The 22,919-nt window shown below is 34.8% G+C and overlaps 3 protein-coding genes across 5 annotated transcripts in view; all 3 read right to left on the bottom strand.

Annotated features, from left to right (window-relative positions):
* Positions 1-498: 498 nt before the first annotated feature.
* Positions 499-2,848, bottom strand: LOC140046218 (3'-5' exoribonuclease 1-like). The gene is made up of 6 exons (XM_072090785.1): positions 2,789-2,848; positions 2,533-2,651; positions 2,286-2,369; positions 2,028-2,143; positions 1,771-1,940; positions 499-1,510 (listed from the first exon to the last, which is right to left on the bottom strand). Exons 4-6 carry the CDS (start codon positions 2,096-2,098, stop codon positions 1,359-1,361), a joined length of 393 nt encoding a protein of 130 aa, XP_071946886.1. The 5' UTR covers positions 2,099-2,143; positions 2,286-2,369; positions 2,533-2,651; positions 2,789-2,848; the 3' UTR covers positions 499-1,358.
* A 1,330-nt stretch (positions 2,849-4,178) lies between these two features.
* LOC140047117 (3'-5' exoribonuclease 1-like) lies at positions 4,179-7,550 on the bottom strand. Of its 2 annotated transcripts, none has more exons than XM_072091947.1 (6): positions 7,354-7,550; positions 6,243-6,362; positions 6,007-6,090; positions 5,216-5,331; positions 4,699-4,868; positions 4,179-4,553 (listed from the first exon to the last, which is right to left on the bottom strand). In XM_072091947.1, the coding sequence occupies exons 2-6, from the start codon at positions 6,360-6,362 to the stop codon at positions 4,402-4,404; spliced, it is 642 nt and encodes a 213-aa protein (XP_071948048.1). In that variant the 5' UTR covers positions 7,354-7,550; the 3' UTR covers positions 4,179-4,401. The 2 variants fall into 2 exon arrangements, with proteins under 2 accessions (XP_071948048.1, XP_071948049.1); XM_072091948.1 differs by lacking the exon at positions 7,354-7,550 and adding an exon at positions 6,530-7,335.
* Positions 7,551-7,837: 287 nt separating this feature from the next.
* The window catches only part of LOC140047115 (serine/threonine-protein phosphatase 2A activator-like), a 37,457-nt gene continuing 22,375 nt past the window's right edge, over positions 7,838-22,919 (bottom strand). The window contains exons 9-14 of one of the 2 annotated variants that reach the window (XR_011844908.1): positions 11,439-11,644; positions 11,055-11,174; positions 10,682-10,765; positions 10,184-10,302; positions 9,152-9,321; positions 7,838-9,042 (exon numbers count right to left, since the gene is read on the bottom strand). Coding sequence is in view for 1 of the 2 variants with exons in the window: in XM_072091945.1 (XP_071948046.1) it covers positions 11,641-11,649 (9 nt within the window). In the remaining variant the exon portion in view is untranslated. Of the gene's footprint in view, positions 9,043-9,151; positions 9,322-10,183; positions 10,303-10,681; positions 10,766-11,054; positions 11,175-11,438; positions 11,650-22,919 lie in introns of those variants that run through there. The other variant, XM_072091945.1, reaches the window with a different exon arrangement.

Below are 22,919 nucleotides of genomic sequence, written 5' to 3'. Positions count from 1 at the left end.
GTATGAAAGAACATTCTTTCAACCTTATACCAACCTTGATTACCAACAATACTAATAAATAAACAAACGACATGAATAGGCCCGCCTCTATTTGAAAGTTATAAATAGATTCCATAAATGACGAAAGTTGACAACAACATAGCACAACGCGAGTTGACTAATCACGAGAAGTTCCGATGATGCCATATTGTGAAATACTTCGCGCACGTCCTTACTTTGCGCAAGTCCTAACTTTGCGCACGTCCTTGCTTTGCGTCGTAGGAAAACGCCGTTGTAAGTGGAATCACAATCATTATGAAATTGTTTTCGCCATTAATATCTCATTTTTCCGGATCAGCAGATTTAAAAATACTGAGCAATAAATCTCAGATACAAGTCCACAAATTCATTAATGCATCGAGATATAGTCAACAGCGTATTTTTAGATAGATGTATCTACCTGATAAACTGCTAAAAATCTAATTATTGTTTCTAACAATTTCAAATGACAAGACAGATTATTATAATATTATTATGTTTTATTATATATTACGTAATAACTCTCCTGTAACCGATCATTGTTTACCGTAATTACGGTAATAATATTATAAAAATAAATAGACCCTGTATTAATTAATTCCATATCAGCAATGAGTAACAACAACACCTTTTCAGTCCAGGGGAACATGGCAAAAAGCTTCCCACTTTCTATGAGTTTTATATGGTTAAGTTATCAGATAGTCATACAGATAGCCTATTGTTTTGACAACTCTTATGTCACTCTGTAACAGCCATTTTCCCCGTAACTGTTATGTTGATATACGGTATAGTTTGCGGTACACCACGTATAGTTATAAAAAGAACTGTTGAGTTTCCCGACTTTACATTTTACTATTATCATGGTGTACCGAAATCATTCGTTTTAAAGAAGAGGCCGCGCCTATCTGGGATACAGACCCTACACCACAATGAATAGTTTACCAATAATTTCCAATATCCAAAATTAAACCTGATACCAGAAATAAAGACACTGTTGAATTGCACGATGGACAGTGTGTCATTCGCGTGTGAACTCACATTTACCCCCAAGTAGCTCTAATATAACGCACAATATAATAATGAAAGCACTCAGAAACTGAGTGAAGTAGTACTTGGCAACATATTGCCACAGAGGGCGCATGTTGAAAGATACATTTTTTTGCTTAATGTATTAGCTTTAAATGGTTCAAATCCTGCTGGGGTTTATAATTTTATTTTGCCACTAGTAATAAATAGAACGATGTGTCCAATTAGAAAATGTGATACATTTCATTCAGATTAATATACAAATGATTATTAATCGAACCATCGATACGTTTTTTTTACGTGTTACCGCAAACCTAGTCGAAAAACTTAAGAGTCCAATTGCTCTTTAACTGTGCATTCGCATTGAAGTCAAACCCCGGGCGCTTCCTTCGAACACCTTTCATTATCTTGACGACAATCTTGGCATCATCTAAAGCTCTGTGTAACTGACCGTCCATTCTAATTCCTATAATGACAAAACACATTTATATTATAATTCTTGTAAATTTGTAAACTTTATTCAATCAATCGTAATATTTTTTTAGTAATAATAATGATAACCATAATAACCAGCAAGAGTCGAGGTCCCAATAAAAAGACACGTTGAAATATATAGCCTGCTGTCATATTTAATTGGTCTAAAGTAATTTAGGCCTTACTATACTAAAACAGGACCATTATTCTTTCACTTCGCAATAATGATAATTATAAATAGTGACGACATACCCAATGTTTCTGTCATTTCACTCATGCTGTATGATCTGCCATCAGTTTTGCGCGTGCGCAGAGCAAACATAAAGTGTTTTTTTATGTTGCTAAAACTTTTAGCCCATATTGGATACTCCAAACCAGACAGTTTGCATTGATTGCGTATATACTGGTTACAATCAAAGATTCTAAAAACAACACCAAAATATTGTTATTTACCAAATATTGATGAAAAAATGACGACTATAAACAGTAGGCCTTATGGCATTACGTACCCGTCAGTGACTAGGACAAAGTTTTGGTAACAAGTGAGCCTCAATCTGTTTGCTTCCATCCACGACACCATACGTCCGTAAACCGCAGGAAATGTATCCGCATTTTCAACATCAGCCTGAACCAAAAACAATTGTAAACTTTTCAACTTTGAAAAAACCCAGTTTTAGTGTATTTATGGCCCTTTTTGATTTACCAGTTTTCTTTTGATTATTTTTAAAGATGTAAATGACATAGTTTTTAAAAATAGGCTTATTTACCTGAGTGATCTTCAAAAGATCCAGACAATACGGCGACAATGTCGGGTTTACAACTGGCTTAACGAACTCTTGAAATTCACTGATCTGAAATAAAATCACATACATACGATGAGGCATCGGTCACCTTATAAAAAAAAACGTTTAAAAAAGTGGCTGAAAAAGGGGTAGTGGTCATGGAACATATTACAAGCGTTTTGTCTTCTCTTAATGAGATATTTTTCAAACAAAATAGAAATCCAATGCCTACTTGATTCAGTCTCGAATCCAGTATAATCGCCCCTATCTCGATTATCTCCGGCTGCCAGTATGTTGTCGCGGGTAAACACACGTCGCCTCCAGATCAATAACCAAAAAATAACGCGCCATCTAAAAAAATACATACTGTACATTATTCAAAAAATTTAAGAAAGACCCAATAATAAGGACGAGTTGTATTTTAAAATCTCCTATTAAAATACATCTCCTATTTACATCTATTTGGACAAAACATTATAATAACATACTTTCAAATTGTTGAGTTGACTTGTTTAGTTGAGAATTTCCAACGTATGAAAAATCACCACCGTCATGGTCTATAATATATATTGATAATGTATTTCATCATCAATAATTAAAAATAGTTTTAATTAGTAAAATTTCACCATTTTGGAATTTCCAACTTCTAGACCGGGCGCCAGGAAGATTTATTCATGTGAAAAGATACAAAAGGTTTGATGATGTAGTTAGGTGCGTATTAGGGCGAGATGCAATATTCGACATTGCTGCCGGGTCAATGATGCATTTGCAAAATGCATTTATTCATGTGAAGCGATACAAGGATAAAATTTTATTTGGATATCATTCGCAGTGGGCTACTAATGATTACATCACCAATGACAGCGACTTTATCCTGTACGGGGCGCCAAACAGCAACATTTTAGGGCCACGCCCAAATTGGTTTATTCATGTGAAGCGATACAATGTTGAATCTTTTTTTAATGGCAGCAATACATATTGGGGATGAAAAAAACACCAATGACAGCAACTTTATCCTGTACATAAGCTCAGACAGCAGCACGAAAGGTCCGCAGTTTCCCCTTATTCGGCTATATACTCGGCGCGTATGTCGTCTTATGGCGTTCAGCTGAGTTAGAAATACGTGATACGGACTCGAACTGACAATAAATACACAGTAGAATGCTAAAACAATAAAGAGACCTTTCGGGCTGCTGTCTGAGCTTATGTACAGGATAAAGTTGCTGTCATTGGTGTTTTTTTTCATCCCCAATATGTATTGCTGCCATTAAAAAAAGATTCAACCTTGTATCGCTTCACATGAATAAACCCATTTGGGCGTGGCCCTAAAATGTTGCTGTTTGGCGCCCCGTACAGGATAAAGTTGCTGTCATTGGTGATGTAATCATTAGTAGTATAGCTACTAGTTAGTTAGTATAGCCCACTGCGAATGATATCCAAAAAAGTTTATCCTTGTATCGCTTCACATGAATAAATGCATTTTTACCCCCCTATGTTATGATCCCCACAGGCCCCATGTACAGGCTGTGACCCGGCAGCAATGTCGAATATTGCATCTCGCCCTAATACGCACCTAACTACATCATCAAACCTTTTGTATCTTTTCACATGAATAAATCTTCCGGGCGCCCGGTCTATTTAACAGGTGCTGACCAATCATAAACTACAATTCGAATGAAATCATCCAATCCAATTTCATGCTGCGTATGTCGAACTTGTTGACGTCATCGAGGAGCTCAGAATCTCCCTCGATTTCCCAACACCAATGCATCATCGGCAATCAATAAACATGACGTCATGTCAACATCACATTTATTTATCATTTGATATTAGAATGTAGTCATCAATAAAACAATTTCAATTAGTACTGTACTCCAGTAATCAATTTAATACACTATTTATACAATACAATACTATGATATATTATATATGTATGCCAGCCTATAATTAGGCATAATACTTCTAGACTGACTATATATATATATACGTATAAAGTTAGTAAACGACTATTTGTCCGACCAGAGTTTATTAGATCGAGGCACTAACAAACATTAATCGAAACGTCGAACGATCTTTATTACGTGGTGTTACCGCAAATATTTTATTCGTAAAACGTCATGGTCCATTCACGCTTTAGTTGAGCATTCACATCGAAACGAAAATTTGAACGTTTTCCTCTGATGCTTTTCATAATCTTCACGACAATCTTGGCATCATCTAAAGCTCTGTGTAGCTGACCGTCTATCCTAATTCCTATAAATAAACAAATACGTTTAGCAAATATAGACACCGCACTATATTTTTTATTTTCCAAATATGGTAGTGATATGACATCATCATGTCCATATATGGGCACATCACATAAAGTTTGATAGTGTAGACAGAGCATTAGACCTACCTAGCTTCTCCGTCATTTCACTGATGGTAAAGGAGCTGCGGTCAGCTTTGCGCGTGCGCAGAGCATACATAAAGTGTTTCTTTATGTTGCTAAAGCTTTTAGCCCATCCCGGATATTCAATTTCAGAGATTTTGCATTGATTACGTATCCACTGATTACAATCAAAGATTCTTAAAAAAGAACAAATATATTCAAATTAAAAACATTCCGGTGGGTTACCACAAGAGTCAGCAAAAACTATAGCATACAACATTACATAAACATAACATTGTACCATCACATTAAACAAAACACAACATTATGAACATAGCATAACACGTTTAATCCATGTATCTAGGCCTACTTTAGTAAAATAGACTCAAAATGAAAATTGAATTTCTATCATCATTTAATAATTTTTTTTCAACTGATGATGTTACAAAATGGTCACATTATTCGGTCAATATTATTAATGTATTTATTTAGGTGTAATTGCGGTTGGGCTAGGACTAAGTTAATAGATAAACCTTAAGCTTACCCGTCTGTGACGAGAACAAAGTTTTGGTAGCCAGTGAGCTTTAATCCGTTCGCTTCCATCCACGTCAACATCCGTTCATAAACCGTCAGAAATGTATCTGCGGTATCAACATCACCCTTGCAGAATAAAATGTTAAATACCAACCTCAAGAAAACACATTTGATTTTGATTAACTTTTTAAAATTTGTATTATCTAGACCGAGTGGTTAGGACACTTAACTGAACTTAAATACTACGTAACTTATTATTACTTATGCAAATGTTAAAGTTTAAACACTTATGATTCATTTATTTAATAATTTATACTATTGTTTTTTTTAAATTTATTTACTTTTTAATTTTTTATTTTATTTATGTCTTTTTACTTCTTATTTTATATTCTTACTCGTCATACTTGATTATGTTTATTGTATCTTTTGTGGTGGGTAAGCCTTAAAGTTCTTTGAACTTATTTGCCCACCAGCCACACATCTTTCTTATATATAATATGTCTATTGTTACTTAATTATCATATTCATTTTGTGTGGAAATCAATAAAAAACAAACAAACAAACTGTCATACAGAGAGACCCGGGTTCAATTCCCGACAACTCCCAGTCCACTCAGCTGTAAACGAGTACCTATGAGGTACATCACCAATGCCGAGGTTAGTACAATGAGCTCCTCTTACATCTTATTTCCCTACGTTCAGAGAATGAACACGGGACTCGGGCCTTTATCTTTTTTTTTTAAATCTACCACTAAGAGACGGGGAGTATGGATAAAGTATGGATAAAATGTTCATTTCTTACCTGAGTGATCTTCAAAAGATCCAGACAATACGGCGATAATATCGGGTTTACAACTGGCTTAACAAACTCCTGAAATTCACTGATCTGAAATAAGAATCACACTGGTAATACATTTTCGAAAATAGATGTTAGGAGAAGGACGGGTGGGTTGGTGACGGCGAGTCATATGGTACCAAGTATGATTTTAATTACAAGATCTAAATGCTTAAAATCAAACAAACAAGTCCAATGCCTACTTGTTTCAGTCTCGAATCCAGTATAACCGCCCCTATTTCAATTATCTCCGCGTCCCAGTCCTGTTGTCGAGGGTAAATACACGTCGCCTCCAGATCAATAACCAAAAAGTAGCACGCCATCTAAACAAAATAAGACATTGTAAATTAATTAATAACAAAAATAATAACCCTTAAGATGTGCAGTATAAATTAAAATGAATGTATTTCTATTAAGCAATTGCTGTAGCCTATGTAACAAACCAATTCTACCTAATTCTACAATGTTATTGTGTGCATGTATAGCCTACCTTACTTTGTATTTATTAGTCTATACTGTATACCGTAATGTAAGAGACTAAACTCTGTTTAGAGGTGACACAATCAAGAAATGAAAATGACTCGTCGCACGATTCACAACCTAATTTATAGTCCTCTGACTTTCATCATCGATAACCTAAATGATTCTATAATAATTAAAACATTACACAATCATTTTGGAAATTCCAATTTGGATTTTTCCAGGTTGGTTAGGCCTACTACTAAAATAAACAATCAAAATAAACAAATACTACTGGTATTTGGAGTTTTACACTCAGTTTCTTTTTATAAATGTTAATTTAATAATAAATGTAAAGAGTTATTATAGCGATAAGCAAGTTGGTACAAAGTCAGTCATGACGTAGTATACAATTGTAAACATACAGGACATCAGCAATTTCCCACAATATAGCGATGGATGGATAAAGTTTGGTGGTCTCAACGACGAAATCCAACGCACAAAGACGTTAGCGCAACGCAAGTAAATTGCGCGTTTCCACTCGGACGCACAGAAATGAGTTAACGCGCGCGACAACGTGACAATCACAAGCGACAGTTTGCATGATCCATCGTGTCGTGATTGGTAAAACTTGCGACGCGATTACCGTAAATCCACGCGTCGTACGCATGTGTATTCATGTTTACGTCTTCCAAATCCTTCTCTACGCATGCGTATTAGCTGACGCCTTCGATTCGCGCGAACAAATTCGCCTAGTGGAAAATCGGCTTAAGGCCTAGCCTAGCTAGGCTTAGTTTTGTAGGCCTAGCTGGTAAACATCGGTAACGTACGAACATCGTACGCGGGCCTATATACCTAGCCTGACGTTGTATAGTTGCTGCATTAATTGTCTTTCTATTTTTGCCAGACTCCGTTGATACAAATTGGGGAAAACCCGGTATTTTCGCTGAAAAGTTAGGAGTCTTCCATTTGTTTTGGCCTCACGATCGATCGAAAAGTGGGCGAATTACAGGTGAAAAACAAAAATATCCATCCGCGCGCAATTCATTTTGGGATTTATAGCGGGCCGCTATAATTATTAGAATCGACTTATTTTTCACATTTTTAACCGTTTAAAGACGAAAAAAGTTATCGCAATAGGACCATATAGTATTATTTTTACATTAAATATAGTTTGTGATCTTAAATTAGATCTAAAAAACGTAGGGAATGGGGCTTTAATACTGCGTCAAAAGTGGGAACTACATTGCGATAAGATATCAATTTAGTAACAAAATGTTTTATAAAACGTTAAAATGACGCATGAAATGATTAAAGTGAATAATCTAGAAAAACCGTATAATATATTATTACTGCACTCTTTGGAATTTCCAGAGAAATTAACAAGTTACTAATTATATGATAAACGATCAATATGTAGGCGTATGTATTGATAAAACATTAATGGAGATTAAATTAAGACAATGGCGTACGTACGCGGAACACAAATAGTTTGACCAATCACAAACTACAATTCGGATGATATCATCCGTCCAATGTCACACTGCGTATGTCGAACTTGATGACGTCATCGAGCAGCTCAGCATCTCCTTCGATTTTCCAACACCAACGCATCATTGGCAACAAATAAACATGACGTCATGTCAACATCACATTATTATTGTATATTAAAATGTAGTCTTAAATAAAACAATCATGAATTTATGTAATGGAATGGTAACGAATTATAATTAATAATCGGTTCGTCCACAAAAAAAAAATCACAATTTTAAAATCTAATAGAGCACTGTAATTGTTTTTAAATATAACAAATATGTACACACGTAAATAGTTGTCTAAAGATTGTTATTATAACTATTTTTATGGTGTTACCGCAGGCATTTGTTTATTACTTATAATATTATATACATAAAACAAAGTGTAATACTCTATTTTTACAGTACTATTAAATTTCACATTCAGTGTTTAAAATTTTCTTCTCGTTTCAGGAGTTGCGGGTATGTCATGCTCCTGTAGTGACGCACATGCCAATAAAATAAATAAAATAATATCAGTAATAACAATAATAATAATAATAAGATTTATTAACAAAATAAATTGTGGAAAACAAAAGGAAACTAATCCGTAAACTTAATATACAAATCCGCATAACTGCATTCCGTTTTTACAAGTAATTTTTAAGGTGCAAAGACCGTAATCTTACATAACTCAAAATGTATGTGATAGTTCTTACATAAAATAAAAACAACATATAATATATGAAAACAATTACATCTGGGTCCACATGATGATCGAGATAATGGATATACCGAAAATACTTTTCTGGATCAATACATAAGAACGTAAACGGGTTGTCGTATTACGTGGTGTTACCGCAAACACATTCTGCTTAGTCGTCGAAAAACCTCAATGTCCAATCAGGCCTGTATGTTGCATTGGTATTGAACGGGAACCCCGGACGTCTTCCTCGAATACCTTTCATTATCTTGACGATAATCTTAGCATCATCTAAAGCTCTGTGTAACTGACCGTCCATTTCAATTCCTAAAATAAAAAATAACTACATTTCAACCAGTCAAATTATGGTAATGAAATGATTTGCTAAGATTAAATAATTAAAACTATTATTGTTATCATTATTATTATTACGTACCGAGCTTTTCCGTCATTTCACTCATGCTGTGCGTTCTGCCGTTAGCTTTGCGCGCGCGCAGAACGTACATAAAATGTGATTTTATGTTGCTGAAACTTTTAGCCCATTCCGGGTATTCCAACTTGCAGAGTTTACACTGGTGTTGTATATATTGATTACAATCAAAAATTCTGAAAAATACAAATAATTGTCTGCTCTATGGCAATTCAATAAAGTTTATATTATTACGTTTCGGTTACATTGGTGCTACTTCATTATAAACTAAATCTTGGTTCCCACAAGGACGTAGATGCAAAAGCAAGCGAGTTGACCAATGACAAGCAACTGTTCGAATAATCCATCGCTTGTGATTGGTCAAATCACTTACGTAGCGTTACGTACGTTGCGTCTCTAGTGGGAACCAAGCTTAACTATTAGTGTGCTTATATCATAACATAATACAGTATTACAAAATATTAGAACGTCTATTTAAAGGAACGCCTTCGGGACCCACCCAACAAAGTTTCTATTTAATAGGGGTGTCCTCGAATAGAGGTTGGTCAAAAGGTGACAAGTCCGTTGCACGCGTGGGAACGTCCCCTTAATCGCGGTGTCTCCTGAATATCAGTGTCCAAAGGAGGAGTTCTACTTTAATACTAGAGAGTTTACGAAACACGACGGAGAGGGACGACGACGGATTACCAGTGCGCGCTGATGCGTGAAAAGCTGGTTGTCGTCCACTTTAAAAAGTTCGTTTACGATACGCGATGGGACGACGACGTCGCGTCACGCTCGGCTTGATATGTTTGTAAACAATCATCATGGCGTTCGTACAAGATGCATTAAATGTCGCACTTTACGATGATATAATTGACCCTGAGGAGTATTTACTTTTGTATGATTTTAATAAATGCAATAATATAAATGTACAGTACAAAGATTACAATAATTTTAATCTTGCATCGTACAATGACGACGAATGCAACGTGTTTTTCAGGTAAGTCACCACCAACCAATCATTAGTAGGGCCTAAGTAAAGTCTAATCTACTAACCCATCCGTGACGAGTGTAAAGTTTCCTGATCTAGATGTGGTATTCAATCCGTTACTTCTCATCCATGTCAACATTCGTTCGTAGACGTCTGGGAAGGTATCAGCTCTATCAACGTTAGCCTGGATCAAATAGAGAAGTGCTTTATTCGTATTATTTATTGACAAAAAACAACACAAACACAACAACAAAGAACAACCACAAAGTAGCCTAAGTGGCAGGAAACAAAAAAATAGAACTAGTATGACTATGTTAAGCGCCAGTGTTACCGAGTACCACATCAGCACTTTAGTAAGTCTATTTATTTATTCTATTTTATTATTTATTTCAATTTATTTTTTACAAATTACTTCTAATTAAGTCATGATTATTTATAATTTTAGTAACGTTGTTATTTTATTCGTTCATTCTAGTCAGTACGTTTGTTTATACATATCATTGATTCATTCACATCAGTGATTCAGCTAAGTCTACCTGTGTTATGCTGGTAGGTGCAATTACCTGTGTAATTTTCGTAAGGTCTAGACAGAACGATGACAGCGTTGAATTAACCACTGGCTGAACAAACTCCTGAAATTCACTGATCTGTAACGACAGAACTGGCATTTAAATCCATATCAAGGTTTACAGCTCTGTCTACACTACCGTATTAAACTAGTTTGTCAAAAAATGTGACATGCCCAAACATGGTAGTGATATGCTCAAATATGGTAGTGAATGAAATCATCATGTCCATGTCCACATCACATTTTTTTGGGATCAAGTTTGATAGTGTAGACAGAGCTTTAGGGCATAATAATTGTGTTAACATTAGTAAAGTAGTAAAGTAAACTATATTAGTAGGCTATGATGTTTTGTTGTAGGCCTAAGGTACCTCGTTTAGCTTTGAATCCAGGATAATCGCCCCTATCTCGATTATCTCCGGCTGCCAGTCATGTTGTCGAGGGTAAACACACGTCGCCTCAAGATCAATAACCATAAAATAGCGCACCATCTAAAAAAACAAAATAAGATTTAAGAACAATAATTGATAATATAATAATATAATTTGCTCACGGTAAAGTTAAACAAATTCGGGATGTCCACTTGATCTCTAATATTGGAGGTAGTGGTCAGACATTATAGGCTAAAACCTGTTAATAAAACATGCATACATCAAGTAAAACAGTTTCCGGTTCCTATCGATACATATAATTCAAAGATACTTTAAATAAATTAAATTGAGCCAACATTATTATATAGACTAAAGTTATCATACCTTTTTTAACAAAGAATGTTGTGTAGGCCTAAAGGTTTCTGATCAGATAAAGCCGTTGACTTGTTGAGTACGACACACCGTTGTCAACGAATCTCTGTCATTGACGACGTTATATACTTTGCATTGCATTGATGATCAAAATAGTTCCAGGAAGTTAAGAAGTTGGAATTTCCAGTTACATACACTACCAGCTGTAGCCTGGTTACCTATACTATTTAAACATTATTTTCTTTGAATTGAGGAAATAATAAGGCCTTTTAAACATACAAACATTGTAATCAATTCAATTTAACAATACGGTGGAAGAAGAGACGACACCGATTCATTTATTCAAATACAAACAGTCCGACGGGTAGGCAATCTGGAAATTCCAACACATCATAGTGCAGTGACGCAGTTTTAAATGTAAATGGCCCAGAGCTCTACATAAGACTTGTTATGCTCTTCTTCGAGCCGTGTAACGTCAATTTACTGCACTAAAACGGACGATCTGTATGTCTAAAGGTCCTTTTACACTAGGGCGATAACGATCGACAATAAATAAACAAATATGCATTGTTCATACATAAAACAAAAGAAATCTAAAAAGTTTTTATTCTAGAACTATTTAGGAACCATCTATGCTTCCTTGGATGAAAATGATATTTTCACAATCACACGTCCAATCAAATGACGGCATGATTAGTAAGAGAAATAATATCGTGACAAATCAAATTTATCGATCATGACGTCATTTGATTGGATTTTTAAAAATATTATTATCAAAGAACGGCATAATTAATGAGTATTCTATAATTTTAGAACGAACACCTTACTAAATTCTTTTGTTTTATGTAAGAAAAACGCATGATTATCTATTTATCGTCGATCGTTACCGTCCTAGTGTAAATGGGCCTTAACATGCCACAGTAGTTATCAGGCCTACACGATAGAGGTAGGCCTAATCAGAGAATATTATCTGCAGTGTCACATCAATTCCTCTACTCACTCACGTTTATGTTTGGGCGTACGTCACCGGTTCATAAAAACCTATATTTATCACAATTGAAATTAAACAATAACAGCCAAATCAAATATAATACGCCCGCTATTCTGACCTTTAAAAACACGTTATGTTAATTTCAGACTTCGATGCATTTTGGTTATTTGTTATTGGAGGCATATACCTAGAGTATATTGTATGGGATATGATGCGCACATAACTTAGATAATTTTCGCATTTAAATTTACCTTGAACTTCTAAATCAATATGCATAATTAATGCTTTCACTGAACTTTATAAATCAGCTTCGGTGAAACCAATACAAATGGAATTTCCCAAAGTATTGGTGTTGAATGTTATGCGATATGGATAGCCCCACATAAGGATATAGTTTACATCGTACGTAGTGTAATTTGTTAGTGTTATTATCCAATTTAATTTGGATTATAACAGGGGATATTTTAGGTGACACTTTTTTAACCAACAGAAAATTTCATTTGTTGTACGCATACTTTGTAAACTAATTTTTTCTTAACAGATTTAGGCAGGATAACACAATTCAGAAAAGAAAAGATCACAACATTTCTGTTTTTCAATATGGTCGTGCAATGAAACAAAAACTATACAAAACAAAATTGAAAAAATATAACAATCAGTGAGTATAGAACGTTAATAATAATAATACGTGGGAAATACAATTATTTTTTAAGAAATGCTTTTTATAATTAATTTTAAAACTATTTACAGACAAACGTTCTTGAATTTTTACAGGGATCTCTTTCCAAGCTTTTGCTCCTGCAATCTTTAACGATCCGTTCATTACTTTGCAAACGTGACCTGGAATAGTAACTTAAGCCAAGGACTATGTAGCAATTAAGCTTTATTATTAATACAAAGCAATGACACTACAACATTATTATTTATACATTTATATTGAAGTAGTCTTAACACATTTCGATATATTATTTTAGCAGGCCCTAAAAGTTTACTATTTTTCTTTTTTGTTCAAATTAATATGTTTATACAATGCAAAGTTTACCATTTGTCATCTTAGTAGGCCTAAGAGAAAAACAAACGTACATATATTTGGTTAGAGCACGGCCCAAATTATTCAGGGTCGGTTTTTAGGCCAATTATTGCTAAATTTGGCGGGCAGGCTGAGGCCACAACCATACCCGGATAAATAACTTGAAACATCGGGTCCTGGATGTTCACCAGGTACACAAAACTGAATAATGCATTTATTTACTGTATTATAATCGAATACGATTGTGGTTTATTTTTATTTCTAGCGTAGCGCCATCTATATACAATGCACCGATTCACAGAAAATTGAAATCCAGCTGACGTCATTTCAAATTGCCTACGTCATTCTTTATAATACGCGTATACAGAATTTCACAAAATGCTGGGCTATATGAACGATAAGCGAATAAAATGTACCGTTTTGGAAAATTTATAAAAAAAAGAAGCCTCCGTATTAACGATGTAGGCCTACAAGGAGAGGGCCTAATAATAATTTAATCTGTAAAAATAACACATAGGTCAGATAGAAATGCTACAGCCACAGTGACTAAATTAATTTAATTGGTCCTGATTTCTTGTATGCACCTAATGATATTAACCATTCCACGCATAAAAACATCACAAATATTTTTATCATTGTTTTATATGTTGTTTTTATACTGTTTTATTCATGAACCTTTTTTACTTGTTTTTATGTGATTTTGATCAAATAAATGAATGAATGAATGAATCAGAATGAATGAATGAATGTTGGAGGTTATTTACGGAACTGCGCCCTCAATGTGTATTAGCGTTATAACGCTCATTTCTTAATAATGAGCTTAAACTAGGACAACAAATACTGTAACTAAATAGCTTTTATGCTTTAACGTAAGCGCAACGCAAGTAATCTGACCAATTACAGGCGATGGATTATTCGAACTGTCGCTTGCCATTGGTCAACTCGCCGCTTACGGTGGTAACCATGGCGTTTAAGCCTCGTCCCTATGGACGCAACGCAAGGACTAACTGAGCGCGCAACTAGATATCGAAAGTAGTTTTAACTGTCAACTTCGGTCCTGCAGTCCATATAAACGAATTGTTCACAGTTTACATCTATTCATTGCTCATCGTTTATCCTCATAATTCCCACTCATATTATACCTTTTTATGCATCCGTCATCTCCGTCCGATTGTGGGGCAACTGCACCTGGGGCAGCAGCTGTCGCGCGTACTATTCTGACGACGGACGCACAGACGGATGACAGTCATTATACGCGGAAACCTCGTCATCCATTGGTTTCCAATTCTAATAGCTGACTCAACATTCATAATTGACAACGGAATCTTTCATAATTTTATGCGTAAGTTGGGTAATTTTCCCCGACCCTAACGCGTCCCTGACACGGGGTTGGCTTTGTGTTGTTGCGTCGTATCACTCACGTTTGCTTTTTATCGGCCTTCTCTCGATTCTAAAATGACGACCGTTTGGTGAACCCGACGTGTTATATAATATTAGAGTACCACCACGAAACTGTCTAAATATAAACTGGCCAGGCGATTTATTAGTTCCACGGAACTGGAGTGATTATCTATATAGCCTATAGAGTAATAGACTAGAGAAAACAATTTGAGAACAGAATATGTATCCCGTTTGTGTTTTAGTTATGAATCTTGAAATATAAAAAAAGGTATAAAGAGGTATAGGCCTACATTCACTAAAGGTCTGTGGAAATTATGTACAGGCCTTTTTTTGTCATCAACGGTGGTTGCACCATCTTCTTTATTCGTTTTATTGAGTTGGCCTACAGGGGTTAGGCCGGCTTTACTCACTTCATCATTGAGCACAGGAATTAGACCGGCTTCACTTATGATCTTGACTTACACAAGAGGGATGATATGAGAGAGCTGAGTGGATGGGGGAGGGAGGCGTACCACCTACATAGAAAAAACGCGTTCATTGTTGTTATTTTATAATACAACTCCGGTATTAATTTAATTGCGGCCGAATAAAACTAGCGGACCCGATATCAAACTGATTTGCACCATAGGCCTATGTACTTATGTATGTATACATTGACTGAACTATAATGCTAAATATTTATATACAGTACTTCGCAACTTATATAGATCATGATTCGTTAGTTTTAAACGTTGACATTTAATTATGCGGATTTCCAACCAACAGACCCCGAGAGGCTCGTTCCACGCGAAAGCAATTGACATAGGATGTCCTAGTTCGCTTCGAACCGTGTTTGTACACGGAATCCGGATCTACTAATACTATTGTCTCACATATTAATACAGAAGTATTAATTAGGTTATGTAATTTCGTTTCGCATGTAAAAAAAAAAAAAAACGAACGCAGAGCCCCTTGGTCGATACACGTACTGAGGACCAATAGCTACCCCATCAACAATGCATATTTAACTTATTCCTTCCCACTAGGACGCAACACGGGACGTAGACGCAACGTAAGTGAGATGACCAATGACAAATGACTGTTCGAATAACCCATCGCTTGTGATTGGTCGACTCGTTTACATTGCGTGGCGTCTTTGTGTTGCGTCTGTAGTGGAAAGTAAGGTTTAGGTACGGTACCATTTGGATGACCAGAAACGATTCGAACTTACGACCACCAGGCCATTGACTTTATCCACATGCTTAGTGTTAATTTCTAATGCAATTAACAACGCGCGCAATTGGCGCGTTAATACGAATTAAGAGCCCGGTCGTCCGACCGTTAATGCGGCAAATCAATGTAAATCTGATAAATCTGTGTTCGCCCACCTATGTCTGCCAGATATCACTTCACACGTGTAGAAATAGCTCGTGGATAGAGTTGATACGTGAGTTGGCGGTTCTCTCGTGTGCGCGATTGCGGAACCCGAGCGACTAGACGGTAATAAACATCCCTTGGACACAAACGAACTGGGCACACAGCCACAAGTGTAATACTATTAATGTCAGCTTGTAAAACTACCTGCCTCGTATGAAAAAAGAGGGGAGGGGGGTTAAATTCCTCTCTCTTGAGGGTTTCCAATGACTGAATGAAAATTCGGAATACACGTGGTAATGTTCGCAATGTAATGTACGTGTACGCAGTACGCAATTCTAAGTTTAATAGGTTTGTTATTATAATCATTATTTTCACAAGAACTACAGTAATACAAGTTATGAAACAAATTTATTTTAACTGGGTTGAAATCTCGAGACATCCGGAAGTAAGAACTTCATGATTACACAAGAATTAATATCATATTTTCATTCATTCACTCTCACTAATGATTTATATTCATAAATGACCAGGTCGTGTTCGTATAGCCTAACCTTGCAATATTGCCTTATCAGGCCTCGGGGCCCCTTCCATGACCTGCAAACACGACGTATCTCTCTAGGCACACTTCGTCTGATGTGACTCGTGACAATACCCGAACAAGGAAATATCTAAGAAAATTACTTTAATCAATAAAAATCACACATCCTGCCGTATGAGAACTGTCAGGTTGAGATAGGTTATGTCCCAGGTCATGTTCATTAAGTAGGAACGCATTTTTCTACAAGAGAAGACACCATAACGCGTTTCTTTTTCATTAAATGCTTTATGACGACTAATAATATTTCTACTTTATGTTGTTTTTTGTTATTCAGTGATTTGCTTATTTCTTTACTACTTCACTACAATTGTGTATATAATGGAATGATATACAGTAGTCTTTTAATCTGAAAAGGGCATACGACGACGAATATTATTGCAGACATAAAAAAGAGTGTCGTGCCATACAAACATCAGACGATTTACGCACGCCGGTCAACAGTCAAGATACAATAGCATGGTAGCATTAATATATGTATTACCCCATGAGAGATGTCTTGAAAAGAAATACTACAATCTTCACATATCATACTAATTATAATGACTTAATACACGGATTTTATAGTTTCTAAAAAAAAATGTTTAATTGTAGGCCAATTATTGCTTATAATTACTAACTATTTTATATTATAGGCCTATAGTCCTAATGTTAAGGTAAATTTAAAATTAAATTTTATGTCTGATTTTATTAATCTTCATTGTTATGTTTTTGGACAATACATTACATCATTAAGCTTAAATTCGTTAAAAAAGTACTGTCATTAGCCGCCCTGACGAAGGAGAGCGTTTTTCAAAAGCCGAGCACTTTAATTCTTTCTCTAATTTCTTTAATTCTAAGTCTGTTTTCGTTTTATTTTGTCACTCAGCTTGTTTATTTATTTTCATTGAAATCCAGCCACTGAATACACCCGCAGCATTGTCATTCTGTTTCAGTAATTTGCCCTTGCTTATATCCATTATAGGAACTTAGTGAAATGTTGATAATTGTAAATACGGGCTGGAGGAAGTGGGGATGGGGTGTGTACGGGACCGATCAGTTTTCCATCGCAGAGTTTATAAATAAGGTACCTGTAATGTTTAATCCATCCCAGGGTACCTAGCGATGAACATGTGATCAAAATGATGTCATCATTGAGTGTTTCAGTTTCTATTGACGCGTGTACAAGTCAAAGGCCTATCATGTTTAATATCGTGTTATTGTTTGATACAATAGTTCGCTGCTATCCACACGGAAGTGTCGTGACTTTCGGGGATTCCCCATAAATTTACAGGTATTTCCCGTCATCCAAATAGATAACATGGTTACTTAAATCCTGTGTTTTGTATGTATGTAAAAAAGAAAAGAAAATGATATTGTATTTGGACTTGTAACAACAAACTTAGGCTTCCCCCAAGTATGTAGTTATTGTGTTTTTTATGTTAGTCCACCAGTCGGTATTTCGATGTTTGTTTTGAAAATAGTATACGTATGAAACGCCATATGTGCCTAAATATTTATCTTTTTATTAAAGCTCTGTCTACACAATCAAACTTAGGTGCTCATATGTGGACATGATGATGTCATGCACTAACATATTTAAGCATATCACTACCATTGGGCACATCACACTTTTTTGTCAAACTAGTTTGATAGACAGAGCTTTATATTAAGTCAGAACTTGGTCTACAGCCTAGACAAGGCTACAACCTATTCTTTACTCCATGAACAAACCCAAAGTTTATTAATAGTGTGCCGTCTATTTTTAACATTTCTGTATTACAGTGTATACTAATTGATATATGCCTATCATTAATTTAACGGGATGCTATTAACGTTCACCGCACCTATTAAATTAGCTTAATTGATTGCAACATGCACTGGCTGTATGTCATTCTCTATATATAGCTCCCTTCATTTCCGTACAGGATACTCATTAGAGGAAGAGATCCTGTAGGCCTACTGTACGTAGGCCTACAGAACATTTCCAGTGAAACGTAATGAGGAAATTATGGCGCTGCATACATTAATATGTTTTCAATTTTTAAAATTTCGATTTAAAAAAATTGACAACCACCGTTCGTTCGTAACCCTAGTAGGCCTATCTTCCGTTTCCCATTTCGGAATGCTTTCCTAGCATTTGTTTATTTATGGAAGAAAATCCATGATTTATATGCTGACTGTTTAAATGACATGATGCAACTATTTATGATATTTCTAGGAATCAGATGACACATGATGAATGCTTCTGTTGATGCTTCATATTCGAGTCACAAGACAACGCACTAAACGCGTTTCGTCCTCTTTCATAAACACTGGCTCATGAGTAGCGGCCTACAGATATCATGTTTAATCTGCCCTAAAAACTATTACGTACAATTAAAAATTACATATTGATATCATTATGCCTGTGTTAAACAGTATAGCGAGTTGTCGCAGGCGAGGTGGGAGAGGGTCACTTGTATCTCTCCAGAAACTAAAATTAAGGAGGCCTAAACGGACTATTATTACACTACATAATATGATACTATAAACAGAGTATAGGTTTAATAAAAAATCACACATCATCATTCATTGTTTTCCCTTGATGATGTCTAAAGTCAATCAAACGTTTTTAGCACTGGTGTGAATAGAGGTTTAATTAAACCTACTATCATTTATTTCATACATTTTCTATTTATGTTCATACACGAGACAACTATTTTTCAGTTTTAATTGTCTGAAATGAATTCAAGCATGAGAGCGGAATTTGAATACAAACATATCCATCTATGGTGTCGGTGTGTGTTGTCAAACAACAAATAGGGAAATTCCCTATAACTATCTGAAAATCAATTTTGAACTAGCGTGATAACACACGGTGTTGTGACGTATACATGTGACGTATTCCTTAATAATATAATTACGATGATATTTTAGTAGAAAACTGTATGAGGCTAGTCCTAGTATCACAGAGGTATAATTTTCCTGGTACAGTCTTTAGAATGTTTGAACAACTAGGAGAAAAATGAATTCAAAATATTTCCCTGAATCGTATTATATCGAATATTATTATACATGAAAACTAACACAACCATTTTGGGAGGGTGGATGGGGCTGACAATTATAAATTGTACAGTGTTTTTGATTATGAATGTTAGAAAACAATGGCACGATAAAGTTTGCTAATTAATTAATATATTATATTATAAAGTGTTTGTAAACAAACCATAGAGATATTATCACTCAACTCATATTATACTCAAACAAATAAAAAGAAATGAAATGTAAATGTAAAGCATGTACACAATATTTAAAAGGTAAGTCTGATACAAGAATGTAATAGGAGCTACTATATATGCTTATAAAACGAAACAATGCAGGCCCGGTGTTCACACTCCTTTGTTCTCTCATCGTCGGAACAAACGCACTTTCACGACCTTGTACTACTCGCATTCCATAGCCGTGAGTAGCCATGCCCATTCATTCAGAAGTTCCAATTCTGTTGTATGTACCATTCACACTACTGTAGGGCCGCCGCGCCTGTACAAAGGTCATGATTGTATCAGGGAGTAAGGACAGGAATTACAATTTACACTAACTTATCAATATTAAATTCATTTTTTTTTTTGGTGGCCTATATTCTTTTCTGACTTAAAAAACATCAATGATCCGGGATATATATCAAGTTAAACAATGTTTATATTTACGATTATAAATACTGTTGACCCTTATCGTGAAAAGGAATAGTTCACATGAGTACATAGTAGTACACGCATGAGCTTTACCTCACGTGTTGATTCGCGAGGCTTCCAACTTTGTAAATACCCTCATAATTATTGATAATTTACCATTGTAGTTACGTAATGATTCGTCATCAGATAATATCTTATCAACAATTACGCCTTCGTCATATCATGCACCCGATTTATAGGTCCAGGTCATCATGACATGATTTTCCTAATCACAAAAAAAAACCAAAAAAATTTACTTCAGTGTATCCAGTTGCCTTATATATATATAATTCTTTTCGATTAATTGTGAAGTTAAATGTTGAATTATTTCCTCTCTTATAATCCATTGTATACAGCATGAATTTGTTTATTTATAATAATATTAAAATATTATGGTTGTATTTATAGTACATAGTAACGGAAACAGCAGAAGGGACCTACAGTGTGCATTCATAGCGAGCATACCATGACCTAAACCTGACCTCGTCCTCAACCATCTCAACCTAAGAATAGCTTTGTCTTAAAGCTACCGTTTATAATTATATTATGCACGGACAGAATAATAAGTATTTACTTTTTTGTTTTACTAAAATAAATAATTTGAAATATTAAACTGTTTGAATTTAAAGTATACATTAACACTTTAATATTGTAGTATTTTTGTCTGTGAAAGAAACAGTAGTACAGTAAAACGACCTCTCGACCAGTATGGAAGACCAACAAATGAATGAACCAAATCAAGAACAATTTAAAGAGGAAAATGTAGACAGACATACATTATCACAGTGCTGGAAACAAATTGTGGAAAGCTATGTCAATGTCAGAAGACAAAAAAAAAGAGTATATATTTGTTCTCTATTTATGCAATTATAAACTACGAGGACACAATTATAAAAAAAATGTTTAAAAAAAAGAAGAGTATATATTTTTTTCTCTATTTAGGCCTATTGCAATTATAAACTTAAGTATTATTTCCTACATCTCCTTGTTTTTATCCAAGGCGTGGGCATGCGTGCTATTTTGAGAGACGCATCTGGGCGTGAAACTTGGTTTTTGTTCTTTCAATTCCTCACAAAGCACGTCGAATCAGTTACTTTCTTTGCCTTTCTTTGTTAAGAAAACACAAAGAAAACTCAAAAGAAAGCTAGCTGCATTTTAAAGAATACACTCAATCGATTTCTCCACATTGCCACATATTTAAAAAATTCTACAATGACCAACGTGACGTGGACGACAACACGACGGCACAAAATACATGTTCAAGTTTACTGTATATTATTATACAAAATGACGCATTTTTAAAAATATATAATTAAATGTAGTGATGACGGAATTAAGATGACCACGGATTCTATTACCAATACTGTGTTTTATTCATATTCAATCTTTTATTTCGGAATGTCTGGTCCATAGAAAGTAAAATTACATATAAATTAATATAAAAAAAAGATTGTACTAATTACTCATTTCAGAATGGCATTCCACCTGGAGAGTATCTCTGACTTATATAAGATACAGATTGAAATACCAATAAGGTGTTGTGTTCTTAAAATAGCATTAATATTATAAATAGTTCAATTATTAATCACTAAACTGAACTGATCCAACGCACTATTTCGTCCCAGATTCCGGAACCACGTACGTACTTTTATTATAAAGATTATCCATTATTATACTCAGTTAATAGCTCATAAACCGTTTATAAACGTTGATACCTTTATTATTGTGTTATTACTTCAGTAGATTTCAAATTACATAAAAAATAACGATCGATGAAACACGTCATATATAGTGTTGTTAGGAGTGTCCGTGTATGATTAACCATTACGTCTACATGATGTCCGAATCATTTTGTATCCTTTTTTAATATTTTTCTGTTCTTTTGACTTCTCTCTCATGAGTAATAATGCAATCATAGCTGTTACTTTAGTACTAAATCACAATTCCCCCTCTATGAACCTGTCTCTGAGTATTATAAATGTACGTTTTATGACCCCTGACCCCTATTTATGAAACCACTACCATTGTAAACTTCGAGCAGATGGTGAGGTTTTTTTTTTCTCGATATTCAACTACCATCTTTGTCGAACTACTTCCTTCGTTTTGTTATGATTTCCTTTTGCGGTTCCTCGAAAGCATGCTCGAAATTCGTGATTTTCGATAAAAAAACAAACAGTGCACGGTCATCGCAACATAGCTTTCTTTCTATTTTAAATTATTGTAAAAAACCTAAGGAATTGCTACCATGTGGAAGTACAATTCGGATGAAATCACTGACAAATTTAGAACAAAAATAATATAGTAGTGAAGAATAGAAAAAAAGTTAAATTTTATCTAAAACAAAGATAAAATAAATATATACTGTATACATAAAATCACGTGAAACTAGAAACAAAGACTTTAAAAAAAAACAATATGTTTTGGTAGG

Source organism: Antedon mediterranea, chromosome 4 (assembly GCF_964355755.1).
Source record: "Antedon mediterranea chromosome 4, ecAntMedi1.1, whole genome shotgun sequence".
In the NCBI taxonomy this organism is placed as follows: domain Eukaryota; kingdom Metazoa; phylum Echinodermata; class Crinoidea; order Comatulida; family Antedonidae; genus Antedon; species Antedon mediterranea.
This window is presented reverse-complemented; position numbering and strand designations above follow the sequence as displayed.